Here is a 21,688-nt window from a genome sequence, read left to right on the forward strand (position 1 = left end):
ATATATATATATATTTTTTTTTTTTTTTTTTTTTTTTAGCAATTTTTTCTTCCCGCAACATATTACATTTTAAAAAGTGCTGTAACTACTGAATGATATTTTCTGTAAATCTCCGCTTGGCTGTAATATAAATCTGTTGCACAGATACTAAATCTTGATTTATATTTTGCAGCCTAAAAACAACAGCCAAATGTAAAAACATCGACGCCTTAAAAACTCACCACATGTAAGTCGCTTTTATTCTGAAGGTCGGGAACGGAAGTTGTTTTTGACGCCGGTGCGCTCGCGCCCCCCAGTCGCTTCAGGTCAGCACGAGACCAACCGTTCTCTATTTTAATAATAATAATAATAATAATAATAATCTGTCAAACTGTTTGTTAAAATGTAATAAATTAAAGTTTGGATTTAGTTTTCAGCGACAACAGCAGGATTTACGGCGGCGCCAGAGCTAATGCTAAAGCTAGCGGTTTTGCTAGCGTCAAGGACGTCATGAGAAGGATGGGTCAGTGTCGTCACACAGGAGATCTCAGGTACTTTTATAAAAACAAAGTGATTCAGTAAGTTTTATTTGTTTTATTCCTCGAAATGAACGCTAATCGATATGTAACTGTAAACCCGTACATGGGGCTGTTAACTGTTAGCTTCTTAGCATGAACATGTGTAACGTTACAGGCGCGCAGTAACTTAAACGGACAGTTTGTGGAAATAAAACAATAATTAATGTTTATCTACTGACTCGCTGTTACTCCAAGGAAACCCTGATGATTATAAACTCAACTAAACTGTCTCTGTTATCCCCCCTAACGTTAGTCCCATATTCAGGGCTGTAACTAACGGTTATTTTCATTAGCAGACACTTTTAATGATCGGTTTGTCTATAAAATGCCACAAAACAGTAAAAAAAGCCAGTAAATGTCTTGTTTTTTGGTCATTTAGTCATCCAGAAAATCTGTAATTTCCATGATTTCATGGGATGAAAATCCAAAAGTGAAAAGATTCTCTGTTTTTAAGGGTTAAACCAAATTACACAAAGTTACTGAACATCTGAAGAAAAACAGCAGTTTATTTAACTTAAATAAACTATAAACTGCTCAATAAAAGACGCAAACTATTTAGTTTTACAACTTAACCTCGGTGTCACGTTGCCGCGGCTGGACTGACTCGCTTCCTTTCACGTTACAGATGTTTCCGGCAGGTGGAGGTGACGAAGGCCGTTTGAAGGAAGCGCCGCGATGTCGCACATCAGGAGGACGTTGCCTCTGTTAGGACGCCGCTCAGGTGTTTGCAGGCGTCAAACCGGCAGCCCGCCAGCTCGGACCAGCTCCAGCAGCGGGGCGGGGCTGGTCCTACGCTCCCAATCCACCGATGTGTACCAGAACCTTGCCCTGGAGGACTGGATCGACGCCAACGTGGACCTGCAGCAGCGCAGAGTCCTGCTGCTGTGGAGGAACCGGCCGGCCGTGGTCATCGGGCGCCACCAGAACCCCTGGGCCGAGTGCGACCTGCCGGCCATGAGGAGGGCGGGGATCCCCCTGGCCCGCAGGCGGAGCGGCGGCGGGACCGTCTTCCACGACCTCGGGAACCTCAACCTGACCTTCTTCGCCTCTAAGAAGGCGTACGACCGGCAGAGGAACCTGAAGGTCGTCACAGAGGCTCTGAGGCGGCTCCGGCCGGGACTGGACGTCCAGGCCACCGACAGATTCGACATTCTACTCAACGGACGCTACAAGATCTCAGGTAGGGAGGGGGGGCGGGGCGGGGCGGTCCAGTTATTTAGATTATTCTGAGGAGAGAAGTCAACTCCAAGTCCCAGAGTGCACTGCAGCAGGAACTTCAGATAAGATGTTGGCGCTCTGTAAGCTGTTGTTTGTTTCCAGGCAGTGCGTCCAGACTGAGCAGGAAGTCGTCCTACCATCACTGCACCCTGCTGCACTCCGCTGACCGCTCCGCCCTCGCCGCCGTGCTCCGCCCCTCTTGCCCCGGCATCCACAGCAACGCCACGCCCAGCGTCCCCTCACCCGTCGCCAACCTGCTGGACCACGCCCCCTCGCTGCAGTGGGAGGAGCTGCTGGACGCCCTGGCGCACCAGTACAATGCAGGTAAATGATTCATTGAGGGAATAACGTGGGAGAGCGAGTGTTGCTCGCTGCTGCCACTAATCGAGGCAGAGCGGCAGCCAATCAGGCTCCTGCTGGAGGGTGATGTCATCACGACTTGAGGGAAACAAAAACATAAATCTCATTTCCGTCTGTCGTTAGACAATAAAGACTTGATCTGTATTTCTTTTATTTAATCAACTAAATAAAAAACATATAACTGTATGTATTTGCTGGTTTAACGTGTCGCCTCGCTGCAGTGATGTCACAGTGTACCGCAGGGTGTGTCGGTACGCTGTGACATCACTGACGGTCTGTTACCTGGTCTTCTAATTTAAATGTGCTTTTCATTCGGACCCTCAGAGTTCAGCCTCAGCGCTGCACCGACCCTCGTCAACCCCGCCGATGAGTCTGCATTTCCTGGTCTCGGCAGGACGGCGGCGGAGCTGCGTGGCTGGGAGTGGACGTTCGGTAAGACGCCTAAATTCAGCGTCCAAACCCTCCTGGACCTGACGGACGGCCGGCCGTCTGCTCGCAGCGCCGCCCGGCTGCGCATGGAGGTAAAGAACGGCGTGATCGAGAGCTGCGAGCTGGACGTCGCTGCAGACTGGCTGCCCCGGCGGCTGAGCGGCGAGCTGGGCGGCGTGCTGGTCGGGGAGAGGTTTTGTCGGCAGCGGGCGGCCGCAGCTGTCACCGCGCTGCTGCGGGCCGAGAGCGGCGAGCTGCAGAACAGGCTGCGCAGCCTGTGTGACGCCGTGCTGTCTGTGACGGGCTGAAACAACTCGGCCGCTTGTGCGGAGGGCGATCCGTCGATCCGTCCACGCTACTGCGCCCCCTAGTGACGCTCACAGAGACTCAGTGCGTCATTTAAAAAGTCCCAGCGCCCCCCAGAGGCCGGCAGAGCAAACAGCATCCTGATCATCTGTTCTGGGACGTTTACATCAGTCATATTTACAACTGCAGCTGCTACGATCAGCTAATTAATCGATTAGCTGATCGACAGAAAATCAATCAGCTGTTTAACTGACATCCTGCTGCTGCCATGGTGACGGGAACTCCTGCAAGTCATAAACTTGTGCGTCACATGGAAGAACAAATGAATAAAAGTGAGAAATAGAAATACCCGATGAAGGTCATATAGACAGAAATTGTGAATAAATATACCTGTTTACTCTCGCAGACAATTTGTAGTTTTTAAGTCTTTATTGTTCATGTTTTTTTCCTCCATTTTACTCTTCACTGACGTGCAGGAAGCATTTTATGACACGTGAGGAAGTAAAATGAGCTCCTGTATCACAGCAGCTATTGTTTCCTCGTGCATATTTACAGTGGAAATGGGTAAAAATGTTTAAATTATCAATAAGTCAGACTCCCCAAAAACTTCTACAGCATTGACCTTTCAAAATAAAGGTATCCGAGCTGTGACAAGTGAAATCTGTATTAATCTATGTAGCCGAATCTCTTATTATTGATCATTTGTGGGTCAAAAAGATCATGACTAACCTCAGACAGGTCATGTCGCAGGACGCATGCGCACTGCTCCCGATTCTAGCCATGCGTGCTGCTGGAGAAGACAGGAAAAGGAAGAGGTGCCACTCTGCTAATATCTCCTGGAACCAAATGCTGATTCTCGGCATGTTGGTGAAATCTGGACTTTTATTACAAATGTATTTATATTCAATCCCACTGATATATTTTATATTTATATATATATAACATTTTTAATAAATAAAGTGACAAATTATTTGAGATTTTACATACTTACATTAACGTGTACGCAATTTATTCAGATATGTTTATTTTTATATATTTAATTTGAATTGCTTTGTATAATATAATATAATATTTATGTACGTTTATTATAATGTTGTTTTACATTTTCTAAATTTCTGGACAATAAATAACGGTTTGCACGTACTCCGTTTCTATGGAAACGACAGCGCGTTCACAGATCGGACGGTGAGGGGAAAGCGGCGGAGTGAGTCCTCTCCTCTGTGGCAGTAAATAGGCGATCTTTGTCTGATGCGCGCAGTCGTGTGTGTCGACCACCGGAGAGAGAACCGGAGACCCGGAGAACCGCAGCGGCAGGATGGGGAAGAAACAGAAGAAATCCGGAGAGGACAGGTAGAGAAAACACCACCTGGCTCCCCACGTCACCTGTCCAAACTAACACCCGACAGGGGTGAACTTTCCTGCCCCGTTAGCGCCTCAAAAAAAGGCCCGTTAGCCCGCTGGTTTCACTGTTAGCTTAGCGGCTAGTTGCGCTAGCAGATGCTAACCACGAGTCAGTGGAAGTGTGTGTGCAGGTGTTAACTTAAACAGCCTGAAAAGATGAATTACACAATCATGCGGGTCGACACGGGCTCACCTGGGCCAAGCCCAGCCTGTAAGGGCTTGTTCACAGCTTCGGTGCTGGGTTTGTTAGCTTGGGAAATCAGCCTAGTTAGTCAGCTAGCTAGCTAGCTTAGCGTTAGCTTTGAGCACTGTGTTTCAGGAACCCTGACAGTCAGAAAAACGGCCCCTAAAACTGTGTTTTAACAGCGTGAACTTTAACGTGTGGAAGCTAGCTGCTAAATGCTAACACGAGCCACAACTAGGGGGCTGGACTTGAGCAGCTAAGCTAGTTGTTAGCCCGTTCATGTGTGTGCAGCTAAGGCTGATGTAATGCTGAGTGTTTGCTCACCTGCCGCTGTTCGCTCGCACACCTGAGGAGCTCCTCCTGAGTCATCTCATTACAAGTAAAGGGGGACAGATGGTCCTGCAAGTCTCCCAGAACCTGGACGTGATGGGAGGAAACCCTTTTGCAGTGTAATGTCCTGGATTTAATGAGAAATGTATTTAAATAACGTGGCTACAACCCAAGAACTGAAAAGTAAATAAGCACATTTACATTTGAGAAACTTTAGAAATTTTCAGATCAAGAAAAAGCCAGTATGTGATCACTTTATAAAACATGATATATAGATTAAACTGTGTATAGAGCCGTTAAAACCAGCGGCTGCAACAGTAAAACGCTGATGCTTCAGGAATAATACACCAGCAATGTGATATATTATTGTATGGAGTCGTTTCTCTGGGTTACGAGTACTTTTTCGCTTTTGATAACTCAAATATTTCTATTTAAGTGACTTTTTCAATGCACTTCCTCCCAGCTGATATATATATATATATATATATATATATATATATATATATATATATATTACATATGTGTGACAGTAATGTGTGGTGGCCTTCCTGTTTGTGATAAACATTAGTGTCCAAAGTCTTTAAAACACCAGTTTCATCTGTTCACATCTTCGTGTAAACTCCGTGTTACATTAACGTGCATGCAGCAACGCCGTTGATAGAAAGAGGCTAAAGACGTTATTTATATTATCTTCAGGATGGAAAGGACAAGTCTTTTTAAACTTATTTTGTTCTTCTTCTTATTATTGGTGCAAAAACACTTTCAGCTACGAACAGAAACCAAACCAGTAATAACGGCGTTTAGCCGAACGTTTCGGGGGAAATCTGTTAAAGTGCAGGAGAAGAGCGACGCTGGGCGTCAGAGGCAGCGGCTGCTCTCGGATCAGACTGTGCTGGCTGCGCGTCAGAGGGCTGATGGGAAATAAAAGGCTGTGGCGGAAAATGGCGAGTCAGCAGCTTTTCTTGTGTTCGTATTGTTCTGACACACAGAGAGAGAGAGAGAGAGAGGCCTGCTTACTGCGCTAACGTCGCTTCACCTGCGTGTCCACTCACAGTTTAAAGGTTATAACCAGGCGTTGAGTTCAGGGATTGATTGATTGATTGATTGATTGATTGATTGTTGTTGTTGTTGATCTGACTTCAGCGCCAAAGACGACGGCATCGACATCGACGCTCTGGCTGCGGAGATCGAAGGAGCCGGAGCCTCCAAGGAGCCGAAAGGGAAGAAGAAGAAGAAAGGAGCCAAAAAGGACGACTTTGAGTACGACGCTGCGCCTGCTGCTCTTCTTCTCTCTTTCTTTTGTTTCCCCTCTTCTTCTTCTCTTCCTCTTCAGCTTCTGTAGCCTGGTTTCCATCCAAACACAGCGCACGTCTTTAACCGGATGTACGGAAAATGAATCTGCGTTTCCGTCCGCTGACGTTAAAGACGGACCGCTGGTGGAGCCGATCCTCCTGCCGCTAAAGCGTCGCAGAAGAAGAAGAGGACGCAGCGGGACGGCGCCGTGAGAAGAGCTCCAGAGGAAGCTCAGGCGAAGGGAAACCATGTTTCTGTTTGATGTGTTAATGTGAGGAAGGTTACAGCCTCCTCGTCGCTGCTTCATGTTCGTCGTCACTTATTCGCTCAGCCTGTTTCTGTTTTGCTTTTAGCGTTAAATTTCCCTCAGCCAAGCGGGAAAAAACGTGGCGATGTTTTGAGGTTTGTAAAAAACAGCCGGATGGAAACGCACCTACTGATCTTGTGTTTGTCCTCCTGCAGTGAGGACGACATCCTGAAGGAGCTGGAGGAGTTGTCTCTGGAGACTCAGGGAGGAAAGGCAAAGGTAACCACACCTGAGCGGTGTTTTCCTCCGTAACTAATCGGCTCCGCCAGCAGGAAGTGAAGAGACGGGTGTGCTGATGAAGGCCGAGGCTAGCGACGCTCTCTCTCTCTAGCTCTGTTCGAGTGCTTTAGTAGCGGCGAGGCTTTCCCGATACACAAACACGTGGAAAAAGGTGCGAAGACGGCAAAAGGCTACAGAGACAGAAAGTCACGTGCTCACAAATCTCCGATCTGTAAAAAAATAACGTTCACGTACAAAAACCGTGCTAGTAAAAGATGTAACTGTAAAGAAATACATTTCCGTAAATGGCGAGCTGAGATATTTTCGAATACATTTGCAATTAACCGTGAAACCGAAGAGAAAAGCAAGTTTGACTTTTTCATCCCAGAGCAGCGCAGCTCGTCTCAGGAGGTTCGTTGCTTTATTTATGTTTACATTTTCCTGTGATTGTTGCTCGGTTACGTTGACAAAACTAACGAGATCCTCGTCAGAGCGATTAGTCATTAAACGTTCTCTGTCGCATGTTATAATATTATAACATTTCAGAGACCACGTGGTGAGTTGACAAATCAAGAACACATTCGGCTCCTTTTTTACAATCTAGTGTTACTTTCCTTACATTCAGTCGTATTGAAGTAACTCTGCTAGTGCTGTTTCTCTCTGGTCCGCAGGCGCTATCTGGTTTTAAATCCCGATATTTGGCCTCTGATCCCTGAAAGCGCCGGCGTCTTGCTGCTCGAGCTGCGCGGAAACGAATTCAACCCGCCTCTCTTTCCCTCCGCAGAAATCAGACGCCGCAGAGGACGTGGAGGGCGTCGAGCCTCCTAAACCAGAGAAGAAGAAGACCAGGAAGGGAAAGAAGGGCGGAGGCAGCCCTGGGGAGGAGGAGGGTGATGAAGGTGAAGCTCGGGTTGATGAAGAGAGGAACGGAGAGCAGAAAGATGACAAGAAGGTGAGGAATCGATTGTAGACAGTTTATATTAGTAAAGTAAAGTTTTTAAGCACAAAGTGTCGGTTTCCCTGCCGACGTGATGAAGTCAGTGCGAGCAGCGTACAAAACGAGCCTTTTGTCCCTCCTGAGCCTCCGTACTGTTTGAACCTTTTCTCTCCCCGTCTCCAGGCGCCTCCTGCTGCTCCTCCTTCTGTCTCTGACGAAGACAGCGGCTCATGTTCTCGCCTCAAGACCAAAAACGGCAAGAAAGGCAAAAAGCCTTCAGCGTCGGACGCAGAGGAGGACAAAGATGAGGATGAAGGCGTGAGGAGGAGGAGGAGGAGGAGGGAAGGAGGACGACAAGTCGGAGGACGACGAGGAGTTCGCCTCCAGGCGGGACAAGAAGAAGAAGAACAAAGGCAAGGCGGCGAAGGCGGAGAGCGAGGATGAGGAGGAGGACGATGAGGAGGAGGAGGGAGGAGGCTTCAAGCTGAAGACGGCGGCGCAGAAGAAGGCTGAGAAGAAGGAGAGGGACAGGAAGAAGAAGGAGGAGGAGAGGTTGAAGCGGATGAAGCAGAAGGAGAAGGAGGCCGGCGTGGAGGCTAAGAAAGAGCCAGAGAAGAAGACGACAGAGGAGATGGCTCCGCCTGCAGACGTGATGGAGGAACAGGAAGGGGCGGAGCCAGCAGCGGAGGGTAAGCGCAGGCTCGTTTCTTCGAGTTAATCAATGAATCTTAAAGCTGCTGTCTTTCACGCTTTTTTTTTTCTTCTTCTGCGTCTTTCTGCAGAGGAGGCCGAGGGCGACAAGAAGAAGAAAGACAAGAAGAAGAAGAAGGGAGAGAAGGAGGAGAAGAAGAAGGGACCCAGCAAGGCCACAGTGAAGGCCATGCAGGAAGCTCTGGCCAAGATGAAGGAGGTGGGGCATTCTGGGAAACGCAGTAATGGGAGTTGCGATGGGAGTCTCTTGGACGTCTGAGAATAACGGTGTTGTTGTTTGCAGGAGGAGGAGCGAGCCAAGAGGGAAGAGGAGGAGCGGCTGCAGAGGCTGGAGGAGATGGAGAAGCAGAGGCAGGAGCAGGTAAAACACCTCCTCCTTTCACTTCTGTTTCGTCTCATGTGTCGTCTCCTCCGTGACCTTTGACCCCCCCCCCCCCCTGCGTCCGCCCCGTTAGGAGCGTCTGGAGCAGGAGCGTAAGGAGAAGAAGAAGCAGAAGGAGAAGGAGAGGAAGGAGCGCCTGAAGAAGGAGGGGAAGCTGCTGACGAAAGCCCAGAGGGAGGCTCGAGCTCGGGCCGAGGCCACGCTCAAGTTGCTGCAGGCTCAGGGTGAGAGTCCGTCCACCAATCACATCGCTGGCGGGCTGGAGGACCAATCAGTGATCAGTCAGTTAAAGGAGTAGCGGAGGCTTAGAGGTCACTTTCACGCCTGCAGTTGGGTCTAAATTTAGTTCCACTCCAAGAGGGGTTTCTTTCCTGACAGCGCTTTCATTTTTAAACATGTCTTCCATCGTAAAGTCCCGCGGTTGGTCCGTTTGCTGGATCCTGACTGGAGGTGGACCTGGACTCGGTCCGGCTGCGAGCCTTCACGCTAGTCTAAAGACGGCGAGCCAAGCGGGCGCGAAAGCGCGCCGTGTGTCCCGAATCTCCCCCTACTTACTGTCTGGCACCGTGTAGTTAACTAACTGTGAATGTGCCGCGCAGGTGTGGAGGTGCCATCCAAAGACTCGATGCCAAAGAAGAAGCCGGTTTACGGAGACAAGAGGAAGAAGAAGCCCAGCGCTCAGACTCCTGAAGGTGCAGCTCCCGTTCATCGCTGAACGACTGAAACTCACTCGTTCTTTAACAAAACAAAAAAAAAAACCAAACAAAACTCTTTTCTCCCTCCGTCCCAGAAACGTCAGAGGTGACGTCGCCGACGTCGGAGACCCCGGAGCCTGTTGCCATGGAGACGGAGGCCGAGAGGCCGGCGGCAGAGCCAGGTGAGCGGAGGAGGAGTCGGGAGGGAGGGAGGGAGGGCAGAGGAAACTCTGTGTTTCTCACCGTGGTGACGACTTCTTCTTCTTCTTCCTCTCTTTGTGTGCAGAGGTGAAGCCGGACGCTGCTGTGGACGACTGGGAGGCCATCGCCACTGACGAGGAGAAAGGTGAGGCGGCTGCAGGTGTTTCATCGTCACTCATTTATAGCGCTGGAGCAGTTAATAGATTATAGTTTTATTTGTTTAATCTGGATTTAACCATGGCGTTTCTTGAGATAAATGGTCTCTTTTACAAGGAAGACATAAACGTTCATTTACATTGTTCACATACAGACAATAAAACACAGTTCTGTTCTTCGTGCGGCCTTTGAACGACTGATATGAAGTTAGTGTCGGGGTGCGCAGTGTGAAAATACCGTTCGCCTATTACGTGATAATTGGGGAATAGTTTTTTCCTGCTTCCGGCGTCTCGTCTCTGTAAATCTTTGGGTTATTGAACTAAAACCAGACATCTGAAGACGGTTTTCGGACATTTTCTAGACTGAAGGATTCATTGATTAACAAAATAAAGCACTGGGCTTGCTAGTTAACGTTGATTACTGGAAACTAATCAGCTGTGGACATTGTTTGTTTGTTTGTTTCGGTCTTTTCACGGCGTTTGTTACTACGAAAAATACAAAACATCACCAGACTTCTGCAGTTTCTGTTGTAAAGGAGAAGTACTCGAGGTAAACTGTCAGCAGTAGTTTCAGAAAGAAGTACTCGAGGTAAACTGTCAGCAGTAGTTTCAGGAGTACTCGAGGTAAACTGTCAGCAGTAGTTTCAGAAAGAAGTACTCGAGGTAAACTGTCAGCAGTAGTTTCAGAAGTACTCGAGGTAAACTGTCAGCAGTAGTTTCAGAAAGAAGTACTCGAGGTAAACCGTCAGCAGTAGTTTCAGAAAGAAGTACTCGAGGTAAACTGTCGGCAGTAGTTTCAGAAAGAAGTACTCGAGGTAAACTGTCAGCAGTAGTTTCAGAAGTACTCGAGGTAAACTGTCAGCAGTAGTTTCAGAAAGAAGTACTCGAGGTAAACCTGTCAGCAGTAGTTTCAGGAGTACTCGAGGTAAACTGTCGGCAGTAGTTTCAGAAAGAAGTACTCGAGGTAAACCGTCGGCAGGTTTATTAAAACGTTTCTTGGTTTCAGAGTTGAAGAAAGTCCACATCGAGGTGAAGGAGGAGACCACTGCTCCGCCTCAGCCTACAGGCAGCGAGGAAGACGAGGAGGAGGAAGACGAGGAAGAGGACGAAGAGGACGAGGAGGATGAGGAGGAAGACGAGGAGGACGAGGAGGAGAGCGACGAGGAGGGGGAGAAGGAGGCGACGGCGGCGAGTCAGGGGAAGAGGAGGGCGGCGAAGGAGAGCGAGGACGACAGCAGCGAGAGCGAGGACGACGGCAGGACGAAGGAGGAGCGGCTGTACGACCGAGCCAAGAGGAGGATCGAGGTGAGAGGAGCTCAGGAGGAGCGGGAGCTCGCCCCCCCCCCCCTCGCCCCGTCTCCGACTGACCAGCTGTGTGTGTTTCCATAGAAACGGCGAGCGGAGAACCTGAAGAACACAGACGTGGACCGGCTGAGGGCACCGGTGGTCTGTGTGCTCGGACACGTCGACACCGGCAAGACCAAGATCCTCGACAAGGTGACGTTTACTGACTGTTTCCCGAGGGCTTACTGTACAGTATCTTGACTGTTACTGGCTGTTTACGCTTAACTGACTGGTTTCCAGTTTACTTGCAGTTAACTGGCTGTTTACTAACTTGTTAACAGCCAGTTAACTGCCTGTTATCCTGTGGACAGACTGGTTCACTGTTTAGCTTCTTACTACAAGTTTACTGACTGTAACGGCCTGTAGTAACCCTTTCATCTGTGTGTGTGTGTGTTTTCTGTGTTGTGTGTGTGTGTGTGTGTGTGTGTGTGTGTGTGTAGCTGCGACACACTCATGTCCAGGACGGGGAGGCCGGAGGAATCACTCAGCAGATCGGAGCCACAAACGTCCCGAAAGAGACGATTGAGGATCAGACCAGGATGGTTAAAAACGTACGACGACAACAAACACACACACACACACACACACACACACACACACACACACACGCGCCGTGTGTTAGCTCGGTGTTAATTTGGCTGTTTGTGTTTGTGCAGTTTGACAAAGACAACCTGAAGATCCCCGGCATGCTGATCATCGACACACCGGGACACGAGTCCTTCAGGTAACGCAGACACCGCGACGACCGTCAGAACCATCACTCATCTTTTTAAATGAATCGGCCGTAGTCGTCCTGTAAGTGCGTCCAGAGGTGGAGGAAGTACTCGGGTCCTGTACTGCAGTAAAAGTACTAACACACACTGTGAAAATACTCTGCTGCAGTAAAAGTCTGAGTGTAATCAGTGCAGCGTCCCTGTGGCTGCTGTGCTGTTATATATTCTATCATCAGGTTATTATTCCTCGTGCATTAATGTAAAGCAGGATGTTGCTGCTGCAGCTGGTGGAGCTGGAGCTCATGTTGAACCGGTTTGTATCGGACTGCAGCTGATGATGCTTTTCATTCTGGATCCATCTGCTGATTCTTTTCTCCGTCGATCCAGCGATCGATCGGTTTGGAAAACTGGTGAAAACGGTGAGAAACGCCGTCACGACGACCCAGAGCCCAAAGCGACGCCTTCACCGTGTCGTCGTGTCCAAAGCTCGACGTTATTAACAAACATTACAGTTGTAGAAAAGGTTTCAGTCGTAGTCGTCTGGACACTGTTTTGAGAAACAAGACGTTTCGGCTCCCATCCGGAAGTCATTCTCAATTGTGAAAAAATTGGACGGGAACTAGAAATTTAAGGTAATGTGTTACATAAGCCCCGCCCTCAGGGAGGAGTCTACCTGAGTATCTGTTGATTAGCTAGTTTCACCTGAAACTGACCTAATGGTTTCCATGATGGCCCAGTAATCAGTAATCAGGCCTGTTGTTTTCTGGCTGCACCTCCCTCATCACTGTTAAGTGCCTGATTAGCATGTGATCGGCTTGACCACGGTGTTAACACACTGTGGTAAACTTTGGGCAGATTGAATCTCAGACCACCATTTCTGTTCAAAGAGGGGTTTTCTTTTTTCACAAAAATGGCTTCTTTGACGCCCCGTTCAAACCAACTCTTCTCTCTACTCAGAATCTTCACCTCGCTGTCTTCAAATGTGCGGTTTGTAGCTTTTAGATGCAAACGCACGGCGCTTTTCCTCACTGCACTGAATGGAGTAGACAACATCGCTCTGTTTCTGTGTGGGCATCTTGTCCTTAGGGTGAACGAGTTTCTGTCTTAAAGTGTTGCCTTTACATTACAGTTCTTACAGTCATTCAGAGGAAAAGCAGCAGATCTGCACGTCTGCGACGCTGCAGCCAGGAAGTGATTAACTAATTAATTATCTGTGTGTTCAGTAACCTGAGGAACAGGGGCAGCTCTCTGTGCGACATCGCCATCCTGGTGGTGGACATCATGCACGGCCTGGAGCCTCAGACGCTCGAGTCCATCAACCTGCTGAAGGAGAAGAAGTGTCCCTTCATCGTCGCCCTCAACAAGGTCTGTCACCTCTTCGTCATCAGGTGTGTCCTCTTCTTCTTCTTCTTCTTCTTGTATTCTGACGGTGTTGTTTTGTGGCGTCAGATCGACCGTCTGTACGACTGGAAGAAGAGTCCCGAGACGGACGTCGTGGCCACGCTGAAGAAGCAGAAGAAGAACACAAAGGACGAGTTCGACGAGAGAGCCAAGGCCGTCATCGTGGAGTTTGCTCAGCAGGTGGCCGTCATTACATCATCACTCATCGTCAAAGACACCTGCTCACGCTACCTTACAGACGCCCGTCGGCTTCGGTTCGGCTCCAAACTGAACGAAAATCAAACGGCAGACGCTTGAAACTTGCTTACGTTTAGTTTTTCAGTCTAAAACTACTTTTAGGCAAAAAAAACAACACAGTAGAAATCAATACAACCCAATATTTTCCAAAGAAAATTACAATATTACAATAACCTATTAAAAGTTACAGTATTCCTGCCTCACTAATGCCAACATGCCATTCTGATCAAACACTCTGACATTTATTAAATTATTAATATAGAAACAGCCAGGTGTGTACGCGTTTAACTGAAATACAATTTAAAAACAATTATTTGTTTACATCAGTCCTCAACCAACAAAATAACTCACCTCAAGTCATATTAATGTTTTTGTCTCAATTTAAATAACTTCTGGATAAAGATTTATTTTTGCCTTTTTAAAATCTACCAATTTTAGAGCCTTTAATTGAATCAACAGATGGTTTGTTGGTTCTTAAAAACACTTTTTATACTTCACAAAACTTATCAGCCCGTCCTTCCAACTAAAAGTGAACAATTTAACGTGTATAGATCCTTAGTTTTTCACCGACATAATCACTCCAAAAATCGTTCAATCTCAGCGTTATTTATCGTTTGTTTGTGAATTTGCCACATGATGAGAAGTTTCACTCCTTTTCCACAGTTAATATTGTGTGGAACATAAAGTGAACAATATCAGGTGTATAAAGAAGTTTAATTTAAGAAATCCTTCATTTTTCACCTCATTGCAATTTAACATTTTTGCTTTGACATAATTTATGTCATCCAGCACAAGTTATGTTATCAATCCCAAAAATTACATTTTAGACAAATTTTCAGCATCGAATATAAATTTGTCATGTGATTACCAAAGATTATGAATTCAGTCGTTCTTAAATTGGCAGTTTGTTAAAATCAAACCAACTCTTATGAAGGTTTTTTTTCCACAGTATCCGAAAGTGCTGAATATATTTATGTACAAAATAAACAATAATGGGCCCGAAACGCAGCCTTGAGGAACCCCACGTGTGACCTTCAATACGTTGTTTTTGTTCCTCAGGGTCTTAACGCCGCCTTGTTCTACGAGAATAAAGACCCCCGCACGTTTGTGTCGTTGGTTCCGACCTCGGCCCACAGCGGCGACGGGATGGGAAACCTCATCGCCCTATTGGTCGAGCTCACCCAGACCATGTTAGCCCGCCGGCTAGCACACTGCGACGAGCTGCGAGCTCAGGTCATGGAGGTAAGCGTCTGATTTTTGTCTGATTGTGACTCTGATGTTTTCCTCCACAGTCTCGATGAATATACCTGATGTGGTCTGTGTGTTCAGGTGAAAGCTCTGCCCGGTATGGGAACCACGATAGACGTCATCCTGATTAATGGTTGCCTGCGGGAGGGAGAGACCATCATCGTCGCAGGGGTGGAAGGACCAATCGTAACGCAGATCAGAGGGTTGCTGCTGCCCCCCCCTCTAAAGGAGCTCAGAGTCAAGGTAAACGGTTTATTTCAAAATAAAAGCAGCAATTTCCCACAAAACTCCCCTCGTGACCCCTGGTGACATCTGGCCAAAAGTATGTGGACACCTGAACGTTGCAGTCATACTGTATCATGTGATTCTGACAGTTTCCACTCTTCTGGTTTCGGGCTTTCCACCAGGTTTAGGAACCTGGCTGCTGAGACGTAACATAACATAACATTGTCTGATTGGGCTTTGCAGGTCGAAACGCTGCATCATTACATTTTTGGAGCTTTTGATGCAGATTTTGATCCAGATAACAACATATGAAACGTTTTCTGTCATTAAAACAACAACTTTAGACAATTAGTACGTTTCACATTTAGTTATGTGTTTTGTGATCTACTCTTTCACCCTGAGAGATGTATTGATGAGCTGCCTGCTGTGTGGATTGATTGATTGATTGATTGATGTGTGTAGAGCCAGTACGAGAAGCACAAGGAGGTGTCGACGTCTCAGGGTGTGAAGATTCTGGGTAAAGACCTGGAGAAGGCGCTGGCGGGGCTCCCCCTGCTGGTGGCTCACAAGGACGACGAGATCCCTGTGCTGAGGGTAACACACACACTTTTACTTAACTCCAGTTGGTAACGTTGGCTCACAAACTGTTAAAGCAGACTGTACTGGCTGTGTGAGAATCCCAGTTGACTGACTGGTGCTGGTTTTCAGGATGAGCTGGTGCGGGAGCTCAAACAGACTCTGAGCTCCATCAAACTGGAGGAGAAAGGAGTTTACGTCCAGGCGTCCACGCTGGGATCGCTGGAGGCTCTGCTCGAGTTCCTCCGAACCTCTAAAGTCCCCGTGAGTACCGGTCTGTCTACCCGTCTGTCTGTTTCCAGTAGCTGTAAACTGAATGATATTAAAGCTACTGTATATGTGACACACTTCCGTCTAGCTAATGTTTGTTCCAGGACATTTGTTCTGAAAAGCAACAGGAAGCAGGAGCTGAAAACCACAGAGGAGCTGACCTTTGACCTCTGTCTCTGTGTTCCTGCAGTACGCTGGCATTAACATCGGTCCAGTTCATAAGAAGGACGTAATGAGGGCGTCGACGATGCTGGAGCACGACGTACAGTGTGTCACTCTCTCATACTCTGTTTCTACTGTCATTTCCTGTTTCTGTCTATGTTAGAAAATGAGTCATCATATATATATATATTTTTTAAATATACTCGTTTTATATATATATTAATAGTAAATGCAAAGTCTTTTTAAAGATTTATTTTGGCTTGTTTTAGTTTTTGCTTTTATTTGATTCTGCAACGATACCTGAAGGAGCTTCATGGACAGTTAGACACACAGTAAAAAGCTAAATGGACAGTAACACCTGAAGTTTAAATCAAACACCTGACAATCAGGACTTGAAAAGGAACAAAAACAAGCTCTGCACAGTTATTTAGATCTTTGAAAGTTTTGATATTTAGCAGTTTTTCTTCCGGTGTTTGGTCTAATCCGGCAGATTACGACTAGCACACCTTCATTTAGACAGATTTGTTCTTGATGTGTCTTAAACCGTCTGTAGTTATTATACTGAGGATTATAACGTAGCTTATCATGACAGTTCTGTGCATCCATATCTTTGAGCCAATGATAAACTTAATAAATATAATTATTGATCCTGGGATTTAAACTCGCCTCGGGGCTGGTTGATGGTGATGATGTTGAAATGTGCGGGCAGGTACGCAGTGATCTTGGCGTTTGACGTGAAGGTGGAGAGGGAGAGTCAGGAGATGGCCGACAGCCTGGGAGTTCGGATCTTCTCTGCTGAAATCATCTACCATCTGTTCGACGCTTTCACCAAGTATAGAGAGGACTACAAGAAGGCCAAACAGGACGAGTTCAAGTAGGGAAACGCACACTCGAACACGATGAATCTGACGATGTTGTTGTTGTTGTTTATTATTTGAGTCGGACGTGCAGCCCTCTCGCTCTCTGACAGTGTTTGTTTATCTGTGTGTTGTCAGGCACATAGCTGTGTTTCCGGTGAAGCTGCGAGTTCTTCCTCAGTTCATCTTCAACTCCAGAGATCCCATCGTGATGGGAGTTTCCATCGAGGCCGGAGTCCTGCGACAGGGCACGCCGCTGTGCGTCCCCAGCAAAGGGGTGAGACTCATTCGGAAAGACTGCGTGTGTTTTTTGTAAATTGTGTAAGTTGGTAACTATCGGTTTTATTTACATGTTTATTCATATATGTTTCAGTTTGTGGACATCGGCGTGGTCACCAGCATCGAGATGAATCATAAGTCTGTCGACAGCGCCAAGAAAGGCCAGGAGATCTGCATCAAGATCGAGCCCATTCCCGGAGAGTCACCCAAGATGTACGGCCGCCATTTTGAAGCCACCGACATGATGGTCAGCAAGGTGAGGACACGCCCACTGAGGAGCGAGGGGTTCTTCGCAACCGTTCTTCGGAATTTGCAGTTTGTTTTTGTTGACAAAACGTCGCTTCTTCCGCCGCCACAGTAACGAGAAAAGATACGCACGCGATTTCACAGTCAGCTAAGCTGTCAAGGTAGCACCTCGTCAACAGGGCAGGACACAGAAATGAATTGAGGGAAGAAAGGAAGAATGGAAGGGAAAGATGAAGAAATAAAGAAAAGAAAAGTAGGTAAGAAGGAAAGAATTGAGGGAAAGAAAGACGAGAAGGGTAGGAATGTTTTCATATCTGTCAGAAATCGAGCTAAGTTGTATTTTTAGCTCGGTTTAGTGATGACGAACTCCACAAACGTAGTTTATTTTTAATGGTATTTCAGCTACTTTTTAGATGACTTAAACTTTCATATCAGTCTGGTTTTACTGTTGAAAAATATTTTTTATTTTAGTTAACAAATTGTAAATTCTCAAATAGTGGCCCAGGCCTTCATTAGAGGCGGGCTTTTATTTGTAGACTAATTCCATCAGTACAACAACAGAGTTTAACACTGATACCGTTTTTATTCACTAATCATTTCCAGTCGTTTCTGCGTTGCCATTTTTTTCACTGTTTGTCAGTGAAACTCAACACTTCCTGCACAGATATTTTCACATTAAAAGCCTTCCGATGTCGCACAGAATCTACACAGGGACTCCCTTAAATCAAGGGTAAATAAAGCTTAAGGCCGTGTTCAGACAGACTTTAGCCCTGCGTTTAAAAACACGTGTCACATTTTCATCAGATATTCCTGGTAGATGACTTTCTAACATGAACGCAGTATTTCAACTGTTTACCTTTTTAAAATCATCGCAAATAAAAAATAAAATGATTGTCCGGATGTTGTACTTACGTTAGTGTTTTGCCTCTGCAAATGTTTTTTTATCGTACTTTATTGGATGCTTTATTTTGGTAGCTATTAACCACTTAGGGTCACAAATTCTTTGATAGTTTGGATGCATTTCAGACGTATGACTTTGTATCCGTGAAGCATCTCGCACTGGTTTAGCTGCTCCTGAACGAACAGCCAGACTTTGAACACGTCAGAGTTTTCTGTCTGAACAATCCCAACGACGTTAGATGTCTGCACAACTTCGGACACGCTAATTGTGCTACATGCCACGTGTCTAATACATAAACTCACCAGCAACGATGTGCAGAACACCACTGCTTTATTTCACATCCGCCAACATGTCAAACCCATAAGGAAATTAAACCAGAAAGCCCAATCATGCCTCTGTCTTCTCACATATAAATGATTGATGACCACTTTAACCTTTTCTGATAAGTACGAGATAGTTTTCACTTAATTATGAGATCCAGATGTCGTAATCTTGCAGTGCTCTTCCGTTGTTTTCAGTCTGGACGCTCACTACTTCCTCTTCCTCTCCTGATGGGCTTTTGTTGTAAAACATCTGCAGGAAATGTGGAGTTTCACCGACCGCAGAGGTCAAAACAATGGCAAAGTAGAAGCGACTGGAATAGTTCAGTGAATGAAAACAGTATTTCTGTTCGAGGAAGTGAACAAAGAGCAGAAGTCAGTTGTTGAACTGATGGAATTAGTGCTTCCTGAATTTATCAAGTGAGACATTATAGTACAGATATTTCATTATGGGCTTTTATTTGAGAATTTATGGTACTAAGGTTTGCATTCACAGTGATGACGTCTGTGTGTTTGTGCGTTTCAGATCACGCGGGCGTCCATCGACGCTCTGAAGAACTGGTTCAGAGACGAGATGCAGAAGACTGATTGGCAGCTGATCATGGAGCTGAAGAAGACCTTCGAGATCATCTGAAGGACCTGAAACACAAACACACACACAGATAAACACACACTTCCTCCCTCAGATGACGAGACGACGACGGAAGGACAAAAAAAAAAACCCCAACAAAACAACCGAAAAAAGACGTGAAAGTGTTTTTCTGCGAGAAACGAACAGTTTTTTCCACTGTTGTAAACAGTGATAGTTTAGACCACAAACTCACAGTACTCCAACGTGCCTGTTCTTCAGCATCAACGTTGTTATTATTATTTTTTCTTCTTCTCTGCTCTGATTTGTGGCTGCTGCTCCGTGTCCCAGGCTCCGCCCCCCCTCCTCCCCAGACTGAGGCTTAACGAGGCCGACGGGTCCGCGGAGCCAGTTATTCAGCCAAACCAAGTGCATTGTGGGATCGTATTGAGCAGCACCGGGGCTGGAGGAGGAGGAAAAAATGTGTTTTTCTGGGTCTTTCTTTTCAAAAAACACCCGAATCATTGAAGCAGCAGCAGATGGTGTCGACTTTAAAGAGCTGACTCGGCGTTGACTGCTTTGCTGTGCGGTTTGTCGGCCATGTTGGAGGGTAAAGTGTGTGTGTAGGGGTGACGGAGGATGTCACCTCTGGAAGATTTTAAGCTGTTTTTGCTGCAACTGCTGATGTAATAAATTCCCATGATTCTGATGAAACCTGCAGATTGAGAGTTTTCAGTTCACATCTGCAGAAGAATAACAAAGTATTAAGATTTGAATCGGCCTTTTATGGAAGTCTGCGGCTGTCGATATTACAAACAAAATTTAAATTTAAATACTTTTATTTCATTTTATCAGACATCACAAGAATGGTCCTTTTGTTTTATATTTCTCACTTTATGCTTAAAACAGGACGTGCGCAACCTAAACTTTGAAATACAAACCGGACTTTTGCATCTGAATTTTAATTATGTCCTTTTTTTTTTTTTTACAAATTTCCTTTTTTACGGTCATTTTCACAATAGTTGTCTTTGACAGATTTCACAAAATAAGCCTGAGAGAATCTTTTAATTTCTTTAGAAACAAGCTACAATCTAAATCATGATATAGCGAAAGTCCAGTTTAAATGTCCGGTTAAATTTTTTACTTTAGGTCGCACTTTGTCGATTTTATAAATGAAAAGTCTGTCATTAGGGCAGCATTGTGCTTAAGAGTACACTAAAAAAATGATTCCTCAATTTTGCATTTCTAAACGTTAAAATAAAAATGTTGTCGCACATCATACACACAAATTGAAAATTAGATTTAAATTTGATTCATTTTAATATCGGCAGCCGCAGTCTTCCATAATAAATACTGGAAATACTGGAGACAAAAGGAAACCTGAGTCTCACAAACCTGAAACACTACTTTACTTTGCAAAGTACAAACACTTATTGCCAAAAAGTAAAAATGTTACTGTCTGCAGCTGCAGCCGTGTTTCCCCACATGCAGAACCTCATACAGTATAAACAGAACCTTAAACGTAAAATCGTCTACCGCGGTAGCTATCGCTTGTATACGTCCGGTTGTATTAGACTGTTGTGGGCAATTTTACAAAATGCTATTTAATTTGCTGAAAAAAACAGATTCTTGTGGTTATTTTATCCATCAACAGTGTCTCAGTTGATTTATGGGAAAAATTATATTGTGATATAATACTACATATACCGTGATAGAGGATTTTATCCGTAGTGCCGACCCCTAACGGACACGGGAAGTATTGAGGTTTTAAGACTTTTGGTTTGATGTCAGGACTGTGTGGTTTTCTTTTGGTTGCTCATTTTGACCTTTTAGTTTACTTAAAAACACTGAAATTTGAAGGAGGTGTAACTTTGGCACCAGATAGCATTCGAGAACTGAACTTTAACGTGTGAATGTACCTTTTCTTTTTTTGCTCTCCATGTTTAATTCATGAACTACAAAACCCTGCAAACGTTAGATTCCTGCTGATCATTTTCCAAATTATCATCAATTTTAATTTGCCTAGATTTTCATCTTTTGCAGAAAGCCGTTGATTTCAGCTCATTTCTATAAAAATCAACTTATAGGAGCTTAAAACATTTAATTCAAGCATTTAATCTGCTTTGTTTTTATGCGGTTGTCATGGTGATGCAGTTGAGAGCAGGGATTGGTTTGAAAACTCCCTGATGGTGCGTTTAAGGACCCTCTGACACCTGAGGTTTCACTCGACTGCTGTAAAACACTGACAAACTCTGTTGTGCGTCGTCGGGAAAAATAAGGACGAAATAGGTCCGGAAACCTCAGCGAACAGGAACGCCCAACTGGCGTTAACATCGAAACCCACCAGCGAGGCGTTTTTAAAGGTACGGTGCGTCATCAGCTCTGAAAAATACGATTTTTACCCACTAGTCCTGATGTTGAATATTTGTAATGAAAACTGAGCAGGCCTGATGTGATGCTTTAATGTGTTCAGCTCTCTGTGTAACGTACTTCCTGTACACTTTGAACTCCAGTCATCTCTACAGAAGATTATCACAGCAGCTCATTTCAGGCTTTTTTAGAAAGTCGTCCATCTGTGTAATAAAAGTTTTTAAAAGTTGTGAAATCTGTTATCCGGAAATAATTTTTGCTTCAGATTTGCCTCATTCTCATCTGA

General features: G+C 45.7%; 2 protein-coding genes across 4 annotated transcripts; both read left to right on the forward strand.

The window, feature by feature from the left end:
- Positions 1-85: 85 nt before the first annotated feature.
- On the forward strand, positions 86-3,275 carry lipt1 (lipoyltransferase 1). 3 transcript variants are annotated; one of them, XM_044187603.1, is made up of 5 exons: positions 86-305; positions 410-557; positions 1,183-1,737; positions 1,878-2,099; positions 2,460-3,275. In XM_044187603.1, exons 3-5 carry the CDS (start codon positions 1,233-1,235, stop codon positions 2,870-2,872), a joined length of 1,140 nt encoding a protein of 379 aa, XP_044043538.1. In that variant the 5' UTR covers positions 86-305; positions 410-557; positions 1,183-1,232; the 3' UTR covers positions 2,873-3,275. The 3 variants fall into 3 exon arrangements, with proteins under 3 accessions (XP_044043538.1, XP_044043537.1, XP_044043536.1); XM_044187601.1 differs by having other exon boundaries at positions 87-305; positions 410-530; XM_044187602.1 differs by having other exon boundaries at positions 86-557.
- Positions 3,276-4,062: 787 nt separating this feature from the next.
- On the forward strand, positions 4,063-21,637 carry eif5b (eukaryotic translation initiation factor 5B). Its single transcript, XM_044187460.1, is given in 27 exon segments — positions 4,063-4,220; positions 5,929-6,045; positions 6,541-6,604; positions 7,389-7,556; positions 7,725-7,867; positions 7,869-8,230; positions 8,324-8,451; positions 8,536-8,613; positions 8,708-8,858; positions 9,234-9,326; positions 9,425-9,511; positions 9,616-9,675; positions 10,692-10,990; positions 11,075-11,182; positions 11,470-11,580; positions 11,686-11,753; positions 12,966-13,107; positions 13,192-13,323; positions 14,440-14,622; positions 14,710-14,871; positions 15,316-15,447; positions 15,562-15,693; positions 15,890-15,966; positions 16,571-16,735; positions 16,857-16,995; positions 17,092-17,253; positions 18,991-21,637. Coding segments are annotated over 27 exon segments (3,606 nt in total). The 5' UTR covers positions 4,063-4,185; the 3' UTR covers positions 19,099-21,637.
- Positions 21,638-21,688: the final 51 nt, after the last annotated feature.

Source organism: Siniperca chuatsi, linkage group LG24 (genome assembly GCF_020085105.1).
Source record: "Siniperca chuatsi isolate FFG_IHB_CAS linkage group LG24, ASM2008510v1, whole genome shotgun sequence".
Taxonomy (NCBI): domain Eukaryota; kingdom Metazoa; phylum Chordata; class Actinopteri; order Centrarchiformes; family Sinipercidae; genus Siniperca; species Siniperca chuatsi.

Bases quoted from the DNA above. Each gene is read 5' to 3' on its own strand.
- lipt1 (XM_044187602.1), top strand. From the start codon at position 1,233: ATGTCGCACATCAGGAGGACGTTGCCTCTGTTAGGACGCCGCTCAGGT. The intron at 1,738-1,877 runs GTAGGGAGGGGG...GTTTGTTTCCAG, and splicing joins CGGACGCTACAAGATCTCAG to GCAGTGCGTCCAGACTGAGC. The intron at 2,100-2,459 runs GTAAATGATTCA...TCGGACCCTCAG, and splicing joins GGCGCACCAGTACAATGCAG to AGTTCAGCCTCAGCGCTGCA.